The 10,984-nt window shown below is 44.1% G+C and overlaps 1 protein-coding gene and 1 long non-coding RNA gene across 4 annotated transcripts; one reads left to right on the plus strand and one right to left on the minus strand.

Annotated features, from left to right (window-relative positions):
- Positions 1-610: 610 nt before the first annotated feature.
- LOC118964574 lies at positions 611-6,378 on the minus strand. The gene is made up of 3 exons (XR_005051681.1): positions 6,248-6,378; positions 2,078-2,483; positions 611-1,813 (listed from the first exon to the last, which is right to left on the minus strand). It is a non-coding gene; the product is annotated as an uncharacterized LOC118964574 (long non-coding RNA).
- On the plus strand, positions 5,942-10,137 carry LOC110523419 (protein kish-A). 3 transcript variants are annotated; one of them, XM_036977047.1, is made up of 5 exons: positions 5,946-6,059; positions 6,373-6,464; positions 6,748-6,857; positions 8,888-8,922; positions 9,097-10,137. In XM_036977047.1, exons 2-5 carry the CDS (start codon positions 6,462-6,464, stop codon positions 9,165-9,167), a joined length of 219 nt encoding a protein of 72 aa, XP_036832942.1. In that variant the 5' UTR covers positions 5,946-6,059; positions 6,373-6,461; the 3' UTR covers positions 9,168-10,137. The 3 variants fall into 3 exon arrangements, 2 of the variants coding, with proteins under 2 accessions (XP_036832942.1, XP_036832941.1); XR_005051680.1 differs by lacking the exon at positions 6,373-6,464 and having other exon boundaries at positions 5,942-6,059; XM_036977046.1 differs by having other exon boundaries at positions 6,001-6,464.
- Positions 10,138-10,984: the final 847 nt, after the last annotated feature.

Below are 10,984 nucleotides of genomic sequence, written 5' to 3' on the forward strand. Positions count from 1 at the left end.
CAGTTTGTCCGTGATGTGTACACTGAGGAACTTAAAACTTTCCACTGCTCGATGTGGATAGGGGGGTGTTCTCTCTGCTGTTTCCTGAAGTCCACGATCATCTCCTTTGTTTTGTTGACGTTGAGTGTGAGGTTATTTTCCTGACACCACACTCTGAGATCCCTCACCTCCTCCCTGTAGGCCGTCTCGTCGTTGTTGGCAATCAAGCCTAACACTGTAGTGTTGTCTGCAAACTTGATGATTGAGTTGGAGGCGTGCAGGGCCATGCAGTCATGGGTGAACAGGGACTACAGGAGAGGGCTGAGAACGTACCCTTGTGGGGCTCCAGTGTTGAGGATCAGCAGGGTGGAGATGTTGTTTCCTACCCTCACCTCCCGGGAGCGGCCCATCAGAAAGTCCAGGACCCAGTTGCACAGGGCGGGGTCGAGACCCAGGGCCTCCAGCTTAATGAAGAGTTTGGAGGGTACTATGGTGTTGAGTGCTGAGCTGTAATTGATGAACAGCATTCTTACATAGGTATTCCTCTTGTCCAGATGGGTTAGGGCAGTGTGCAGTGTGATTGCGTCGTCTGTGGACCTATTGGGGCGGTATGCAAATTGGAGTGGGTCTGAGGTGTCAGGTAGGATGGAGGTGATATGATCCTTGACTAGTCTCTCAAAGCACTTCATGATGACGGAAGTGAGTGCTACAGGGCGTTTATAGTCAAACGCATGTTGCTGTTATGATGATAAACTGATCACTGCTGGCACGATAATAGTGATAATCCACTCACAGCTATGTGGGAGCCGTCCTGGGGCTGATGCTCTGGGACAGTCATGTGCAGTAAAAACATGAAGATCACATTCCAATCTTTACATCAAGGCCTACCCAACAACCACCCAGATGTTTCTAACTCTCCAGTCCAGGCCAGCTCGGGGATTTGAACTTGCAACCTTCCGGTTACTAGTCCAACGCTCTAACCACTAGGCTACCCTGCCACCCCACATTAGACATGGACCCTTTAATAGTAATGAGTCATATCTCTATGATGAATTAATTCATATTTATTATTAACTGTTGAGCAACAGAAAAATGTTAGGCGCTTTTTCCTCAGGGATGATACACCACAGTGTGTTCTGTGAATGGCCTTGTCCAAAACTCTCGTTTCTGAAACAGTCAATTCTATTCATTTCCATTTTCTACTGAAACACATGCACTAGGATTTCCATTCTATCATTACATTATTACTATGGCAACACAGCTCAAAGCAGATGTGTGTGTGTGTGCGCATGTGGTCGACCTCTGAGCACACTGACCGTCACTAAGCTGTTAGTTGGCTGTGTGTGTGTGTTTACCTCCATAGTGATAGTGCTGTATTCTACTTTACAACGTGATGAGGATCATTTTCCTGTCAAAGCACAGAGTGGGAGGAAGACATGAATATCATAGGATGACATCACAGAGCCTTATATTAGCACTCGAAAGCAACAACAAACACTCCTGAATGATCCATCAACTGTAGTACCAATACAACCCCGCTGTTGGTATGATTGCCTGACTGACTTGTGTGTTTTAATATAATGTGAAGCTGCAAGCCGAATTTCCCAAGGTTGTGATAATAACATAGCGGTATTGCATCACACCACTGGCCTTCAGGTATATGACACTCTTAACGCATGGCAACCTCCTAGAGCCTAGAGTTACTTCACCACATGAATGCCTTCCTGGGTTCAATGCCTTCCTGGGTTCAATGCCTTCCTGGGTTCAATGCCTTCCTGGGTTCAATGCCTTCCTGGGTGCTAGTTAGAGCTCAATAAGTGCTTGTTAGAGGGTCCTGAGAAAAAATGAGGATATGATATAAGATACGACATAAGGTTTTCGGCTACACAGTTTAGTCTCACGTCCATTAACGGCTCTTAAAGATAACATCATATAAAAACATCATAAGTGTTGATTCTCATGATGAAATCACATTAACCTGAAAATGTATTTGACAATGTACACAGATCCGATATCACATGACGAATGGCTATCTTGCTAAAATAAACAATTAAGGAGATATTTTGCCCAAATTACAAAATTACATTGGTTTCCTTACCTTATAAACAGTCTTTGGACAAGGTTTGACAGCAATCCATGCTTTGGTTTTATTTTCCCTGCCACTGTTTCCAAATGCTAATATTTTAGCATTTGTGACACAAATTGAATTCAAGTCATGGTTTCCGATATTAGCATTTTTAAGGATCATGTCCAAGGGTTAAGTTTTGGGAAGGGTTATAGTTCAGGAAAGTCGTTAAATGGCTTAACTTGTTGGGGCAGAAAACACAGCCTATGTTATGACTTGCCACATAACCCATGGAATAGGCCGGGGTTAGAGGTCAAGGTGAAGCTGTAGTCAGTAGAGGAGGTTCCAGTCCCACTCAGGGCCTGCTGGAGGTCTTGGATGTAACGTTCTGTCTGCACTTCCAACTCCTCTGCCTCCTCCCTCTCTGCATTCTCTGATACTACAGACATGAACAGAGCGTGGGAGATGGTTGTAAGGAAGGAAGGAAGGAAGGGAGATTCAGGTGATTATTTAAATAGGTGTGTGTGTGTGTTTGTTTACCCGCTCTAACACACACACCTGCAGAAAAACAACTGTCTGTAATTCTGTTTAAGTAACAAAGTATTGCGAAAAAAATCCACAGACATTATTTCATAATTTTCCTGGCAGGGAGGTAGCACAGGCTGCGTTAGACAACAGACAAACAGTAAAACGCTCTGCCTCACCTTGGACAAGCCAGCAAACCACACACAAATACCTTCTAGCCTACTACTTCCACTGTGCAGTTGTTTTTCATAAAAACGTTTTATATAGCATTGCTGTATTTACTCAAAAAACCCTTAGCAGCTGCAGTATCAAAGACTGTACCGAACCCACAGGATGGGTGTGCTAGGGACCTGGATAGGGTTTGGGGGGCTTAAGGGGGTATCAAGGGGGCTAATTAGAGAGGGGTATTGAGGGGGTTTGGATCTGTAAACCATCAGGCAGTGACTGGCAGCCCAACTGGGTTTGTCATCACAGCTTTACAAACTGTAACTATGAGGGGGTTTGGATCTGTAAAGCATCAGGCAGTGACTGGCAGCCCAACTGGGTTTGTCATCACAGCTTCAGAAACTGTAACTATGAGGGGGTTTGGATCTGTAAAGCATCAGGCAGTGACTGGCAGCCCAACTGGGTTTGTCATCACAGCTTCAGAAACTGTAACTATGAGGGGGTTTGGATCTGTAAACCATCAGGCAGTGACTGGCAGCCCCACTGGGTTTGTCATCACAGCTTTAGAAACTGTAACTATGAGGGGGTTTGGATCTGTAAAGCATCAGGCAGTGACTGGCAGCCCAACTGGGTTTGTCATCACAGCTTCAGAAACTGTAACTATGAGGGGGTTTGGATCTGTAAACCATCAGGCAGTGACTGGCAGCCCAACTGGGTTTGTCATCACAGCTTCAGAAACTGTAACTATGAGGGGGTTTGGATCTGTAAACCATCAGGCAGTGACTGGCAGCCCAACTGGGTTTGTCATCACAGCTTCAGAAACTGTAACTATGAGGGGGTTTGGATCTGTAAAGCATCAGGCAGTGACTGGCAGCCCAACTGGGTTTGTCATCACAGCTTCAGAAACTGTAACTATGAGGGGGTTTGGATCTGTAAACCATCAGGCAGTGACTGGCAGCCCAACTGGGTTTGTCATCACAGCTTCAGAAACTGTAACTATGAGGGGGTTTGGATCTGTAAAGCATCAGGCAGTGACTGGCAGCCTCACTGGGTTTGTCATCACAGCTTCAGAAACTGTAACAGGCCCTTATGTTTCCTTCCTAACTACGGAGCTGAGAGGAGAGTTGAGAGGAGAGTAATTAATGGTTCCCTTCAGACTCTCACTAGGCCTATACTCTGTTACACCAAGAAGTTGCACACAGTAGAGCTCAGTGATGTAAGTTTAGATGTGCAGCATTGTAAATGAGGACCATGGAGCTTAACCCACCCTGTTGGACAGTCATTCATTAACCCCTAGTAACATCTGTACTATCTCCTCCTAGCATCTACACACCAGCCGGCCAATAATGACAGACAGACTGACAGACACACACCAGCCGGACAGTAATGACAGACAGACTGACAGACACACACCAGCTGGCGTGTAATGACAGAGAGACTGACAAAAAGACACACACAATCTGTAATAAAACACACAGACACCTTCACAATCACATGCACGCACAACCTCTGAATAATGACAGACACAATGACAGAAAGAGAGCGCACAGGAACTTCAAAAGAACAGGGGAAATTGAAAATACGAAACACAGGTGCTTCTATTTCTGCCACAAAACAAACCACAGCTATGTACAACTCTGTAATAGTAGGCTTTAGCTTCTCCTACTGTCACGCCCTGACCTTAGAGAGACGTTTTATTTCTCTATTTGGTTAGGTCAGGGTGTGATTTGGGGCGGGCATTCTATGTTGTTTATTTCTTTGTTTTTGGCCGAGTATGGTTCCCAATCAGAGGCAGCTGTCTATCGTTGTCTCTGATTGAGGATCATACTTAGGCAGCCCTTTTTCCCACTTTCTGTTGTGGGATCTTGTCTTTTTGTGTTGCATGTGTTTGCACTACTAGCTTTTTGTTTGTTGAATTGTTTTTGTTGGTGGAACATTTAAAATGAAAGGAAAATGTACGCCTACCACGCTGCACCTTGGTCTCCTCCTACCACCAACGAGAGCCATTACACCTACCCATCTAACAAAGTCACAATTCATGAGTTTGTCCACCACTGAGTGCCACTGCCACAGACTGAAAACTCCACACTCCTATGTTAAAATGTGTGTTTTTCTGTCCCTCCTCTTTCCTGCTCACACTGGTCCTGAAACAACCTTTGAGGAAACTCGGAGAACAATCACTCTCCTCTTGGGAATTAATAGATTCAGTCAGTAAAACAACACCATTAAAGGAGAGAAGGAGAATGTAAATGCACCATCTTGGCTTCAGGTATTATCTTAGCTATGGATTGTTCTACATCCTACCCGGATTCAGATAAACACTCATTGTCTTGGCATGCCCTATTCAATAGCTCTTGAGGTGAGAATATATAAAACTAACTTTACATCAGTGCCGAACCAAAACAAATACCTCTCTAAAAGGTAAACAATACTCTCCGATGGATATTTTGCCTCAAATTTCGAGCAGCTGAAAGACAAAGCGCACAGACAACCAGTAGTTTAAATATAATTGTATCCAACATTCTGGCTTGTAAGGAACATATACACGATTTTGCAGGCATTCGTTTCAGGCTGTATATACCAATGAATTGTGTATTACAGCCTGATTAATCAGACTAGAGTAGGGTTCGGGTAGACTAGACTAAAGTGTGGTCTAGGTTTTGGGACTGGGCCATTGACAAGGATCAGGGCTGTACAGCAAATCCCCTATGTGGAGGTGGTGAAGAGTGTTGAAGGGACAAGAGGCCACAGTTCCGAAGAAGATATGTCGGCGGATGAACCACAAACAGTTGCAAATGTTATATGTTAATCATGTGATCTGGATACACTTATTGTGAATAAGGTGGATTTTGTAGCATTTATAGCCACAGTTATTAACGGTACAAGTGTCTAAGACGTCCTAGAAGCTAGACCTCCTTATATCTGCAGCCAACACGTTTTCTTAACGGCAGACGCACTGCAAGGACTACTGTCGCCAGGAAATGTCCTGCCCTCACAGGATCCTTCTGAGCCTGTGTAGGGACCTGATTAAAACAGTAAAGCAGGATGATTTAGTTGAATGAAAATGTCATTATTGATAGTTTGCATGGATTTTTTTCTATGTATTATTATTGCATTTATTATTATTATTTAAAAAATGTAACCCTCATTTTACCTTTTGGGATCTTTATTATCCACCTGTACAGTAGGTGGCGGAATGCACATATAATTGTTTGCGAACGCCACTATACAAGAAGAAGAAGATTATGACGAAGACTGGATTGGGCCATGTTACAGAGTGCGAATAGACTACATGACAGAGATCGACTGACATGAGATTCTCATAGTAAGCAGCCTACTTAATTTGCAATCCTAACCGAATGCTAGTTCCATGTTGATATCTATAAATTGCTATATCTTTATTTCCATGCATCATGCTTGTTTGTAAACAAAGCTCAGGCAACGTAGCTTCTTGCACTGCACACGTGTGGCTAAATGCAAAACATGTCGCACGTACCTGAATGTCCGACCTACCTCAAACTGCACCAGCCTACGTTGTTAGATAGTTGGATGTGTCTTGTAATATCTGAGGGTCGACATTTAAACCCTACAACCGCTGCAAAATATATAGTTTAAATGGCAAAGCGCCGCGGTTTCAGGTCGTCTCTTGTTCCGTACACGTCATCTGTTTGCGACGCTACGGGAATTGTGAGGTGGCAGCTGGCTAGTTAGCGGACCTACCTCCGACATGGTGAGTCTTAAACATCAGCATAGATGTAATAACTTCAATCGCCGCATTAAGATATGTTTTGTGAATTATGTGGAATTTCTTTCACTCTTCAAACCGTTCTTATTACGAGCCACTGTCCCTAGTTCGGTAGACAGGTGGCTAACTATTTAGCTAGTCGCAAATTCCTCAGCGAAGCCAGCTGAGCCAGCTAGCTAACTTGATTTATCCAGAATTGTGTCATAAATGCATCCTATAAAGATGATGGATGTTGAACCAGCGATAACCGCTCTCATTCCCTCTCTAGTCTGCCATATTTAACTTCCAGAGCCTGCTGACAGTGATCCTATTGCTCATCTGTACCTGTGCCTATCTCAGAGCCATGGCGCCCAGTCTCCTGGACAAGAACAAGACCGGGTACTTACTGACAGTATTAGATGTGCTAACGATAAATGGAAAGATACGTTTATAACATTAATGTGCACCAGTTTTTTTCTTATGATCCTTTAAACTACTACTACTAGTTTGATTAACAGTCACCCATATTAACAAACTTATTTTGTTTAAAACATCATTTTTCTAGTATAGTCTACTTATCGTAATGAACAATATCAGTAAAATGCCAGCGATATGTTATGGTCGGTGTCTAAACTTTTTTGTTTATTGTCCCAGTTCTAGTATGTACTGACAGTGTTATCCCACTGAGCTAAAGCCCTAGTTGTTAACTACCCATCCACAGCCCTGGACTTAGCCTGCTAGAGCCAATGTCCCAGTATTTTTCTTCTCTATCACACCAAAACACCCACACAGACAGTGATGTTCATCCACTGAGTTAAAGCCTAGAGGCCTATATTTGTTAGCTTCTGAAAGACAACATTCAGGGAAAGCAATGTTACCCCAACGGCCAACTTTAACCACACTAACATCATTGCTCAATCCATGATGCCTTTCCAAGCACTCTCACCATTCTGGGAACCCTTAACCAAATCTCACACTTGGTAGCCAGCTAACTACCTCGAGAGACTATTCTGTCTGTCACTGACTCTTTGCATAGGTCTCTACTCAGATCTTTTGGCTGTGTTGACTCTATTCCACTTCATCCATGTAATGCTCTGGGGAGGAGAGTAGAGCTTTGTGTTTTTGTGTTCCTTTAGAGGATTGGAAGTGTTTGCAGCTACTAGCTGTGATAAACAACACTATATCACTATCATAAACTAGACAAGTGACTGTTTCTGAATCTGAGTGAGTTTGGTATTTGGGACCACATCATACATACACATCACATTAGTTCAATGTTGTTCTTGGTAGGGGGAACCTAAGCGCTGATAACATCACAACAGTTCAGTCTTTCTTTCTCTCTTTTCACAACTGTGTTTTTTTCCCTCTATCCTCTGAGTGAGGGAGGCTAAGGCAACAAGCTGTGTGCCACATGTTGGGTTAGGGGAAAATTAGGGGATTATTGTGAGCCAGTGATCTGAGCTCGGAAAACACACACTCTCCAAGACAAATTAGAATGACACACTGCCTGGGCATTACAGTGCTGGTGTTAACACATCTTTTCCACTTTCTAAATGTGTTCTACTAATCTAAATATTGGATATTGTTATTTGTGTTCTAAGGGGACTGGTATCATTCAGCAGTGATATGGTGCTGAGTGTGTTTAGACAAGCAACTGAACCAGCTCTTCTCCTCTTTAGGCTAAAGAAAGGAAAGTGACGGGAAGACGGGGGAAAATAGGAAGAGTGCTGACTGAACCAATGTGAAATCTGTCTCCAGTAGCAGTTCTGGTGGCTAAAGCTTTTCTACCCAGACAGAGATGAGTGATGGAGAGAGGATAGTGTGTTCTGTTGTGGGTTTAAAACTCCAGCGCAGACCGACTCCCAAAGGAGTGCTTACGCGCAGTCTACACTCTGACCTCTAACCTATAACCGCTGACCTTTGTCACAGAGATGATGTTGGGCTCAGTCCCAAGTCTCTCACATGGTTTCTTGTCTGGTCTTCCTCATACATACATGGGCCTGGATTTAATTTTCCCGCTGCACTTCTCGCACAGCTGTCTTTATTTCTGAGGTCAAGAATATAATTAGACATATGCCGAGGGGGGGGGGGGGCTCTTCCCCTCTCCCTCCTCCTCTGGCCGCTACTGGGGGGGAAGGAAATTAATTCAACTGTCTGATCCCCCTAATCATCCCCATCAAGATATGGACACACATCATTTCCATCTGCCAGTTCAGTTGAGGGCTAGTGGGCTAATTAGTAGCCTCTAGCATCACCTTACTGTACCTCAGTCACACACTGTCAGTCCACATGTGTGTTTACTAAACTCACGACCCCCTGATGTCAGTTCACCGACTGTCCTCTTCCTTACAGTCTATATGGACTGTCTGTATCTCTCTCTTGATCTACTCTTTACCTAGCTAATTAAAATTACTTCTTTCTTTTTTCAGCCTCTTGGGTATCTTCTGGAAATGTGCTAGAATAGGTACGTTGAACCTAGATCTAGAAGATGTGCTGATGGCCAGTTGCACTTTTAGAACTGAGTGTTGAAATACTGTGGTCAGAGGTTTTTCTGAACACCACGAAAGCATTCACTATTTCCCTGTTAGCTTCTGAAATCTCCAATCATCACCTCTGACCTCTACCATCTGCCCCCCAGGTGAGAGGAAGAGTCCGTACGTGGCGGTTTGTTGTGTCGTCATGGCCCTCTCCATCCTCTTCTCCGACTAGCAACACACCCGGCCCCGCCACGCCCTGCACACTGGGATTCCTAGTGGCAGAATAAAGAAGACTGAGTCATTCAGGAGAAGCAGCAGCAGTATCTCCACTCTCACAGAGGAGGCCTGTATGGGACACAGCTGTGTTTCTCTTCGGTGGGGTGCCGCGGTTAATGTTCTGTAGTAACACATAGGGACCTACTCTAGAGAAGAACAAGCCTCCCCCATCACTCCCTCCATCCTTCTGTTGGCCATTTCACAGTTTAGCCTCAATCAGTTGTTAACCAACGGCCTCCTGGATCTCTCTGTAAACACTGACAGTTGTTGTCCTCTGATATTAACCGTAGGGATTGCCCCATGTTTTTCACTGCACTCTGATTTGTAATGAGGTCCATATGGTAGATGGACAGATTTTGGGGAGGAGTGTTTTGTTTTGTGTTTTGACTGTTTTTCTGTACATAAGACTCCATTGATTAGACTATTGGACAGTTGTGCCTTTCTGTAACCCAGGATTCAGTTTTTTCATTGATCACTGGGGTGGCTAAATTTCAGAAACATTAACCCTGTGTTCAACTTACTACTTTTCTGAATGAGAATTTATTTGATTAGTGTTAACTAGCTAACTGATTGATCCTGTTTGGTGAAACGTGACCCTGTGGTAGTGTTCCATGTTGTCTTTTTTTTTCTTCCATGTTGTCTTTTTTTTCTTGCAGTCGTGAGATCTGATGGTCTGTGCAGCGCGACAGGCCGTGAGGCTGATAGGTAAGCTTATTAAAGATCAGTGACACTATCAAGAACAGTGTGCGGTTTCCTTTTTCCCTCATCTTGTCTAATTGTTACCATACACCTGCAAAAAAAGATTGCTCAGATGTGCGAGTGCCTTTTGACTGAAATCAATAGGACCTGGAACATGCCCATTATGACAGCACTACAGCCAAACTGTCATTAAATCTGAAATAAAGACAACTGTTGTCGTCTCCTGAGGGATTCTTTTCCTGTTTGACTTGTTGCCTGTACATACAACCGGCAGAATCTCCTAATACACATTAAGAAACAGGAAAACAGGCCAAATCTCCTCTACTCCCTAATGTCTACACAAACTGGACCCTGACCCTCATCCAAAGCCTGGTAGCCTAGAATAATGGTTGTATTTGCAGATCTTGAGTATAGTTTTTCCCTCTCGGAAGGCTGGGGTGATTTGTGTTAGGGGGACTGTTCTCGAGAGATTGGCTTTAGGAGGACTGTCGTGGAGGGATCGGTGTTGGGTGGGGGGCTGGTGTGGAGGGATTGGCAGTCGTACTGGAGTTTGTTACGTTGATGTGGGTCAACAAATGAACTCACTCCAGCCAGCGTCTGGATCATTTATTGGATCATTTATTTCATTTGGCAGGTCAGACATGCCTCCCATCTAGGAATGGTCCAACAGCAGAGACGAACAGCTTGTAATGTCAGTAGGCTAGTAGATGATGCTTCGGAGGGGAGGCAGGTAGCCTAGTGGTTAGAGAATTGGGCCAGTAACAAATGTTGCTAGATCGAATCCCCGAGCTGACGAGGTCAGCCCCTGTCGTTCTGCCCCTGAACAAGGCAGTTAACCCGCTGTTCCTAGGCCGTCATTGTAAATAAGAATTTGTTCTTAACTGACCTGCCTAGTTAAAGGTAAAATAAAAAAAAGAACCTGCCCGACTAAGACTATATACGATAACCTGAAAATCTGAGGCCCGCACTCGACTGTAACCCTCTAATTTAGAAAATGCGTGGTAGGCTACAGTCAGACGGCGGAGCAATGTTTTTTTGAATCTTTTGTCTGATTTTTAAATGTTTCCGCTTATA

Source organism: Oncorhynchus mykiss, chromosome 5 (assembly GCF_013265735.2).
Source record: "Oncorhynchus mykiss isolate Arlee chromosome 5, USDA_OmykA_1.1, whole genome shotgun sequence".
NCBI classification, from domain to species: domain Eukaryota; kingdom Metazoa; phylum Chordata; class Actinopteri; order Salmoniformes; family Salmonidae; genus Oncorhynchus; species Oncorhynchus mykiss.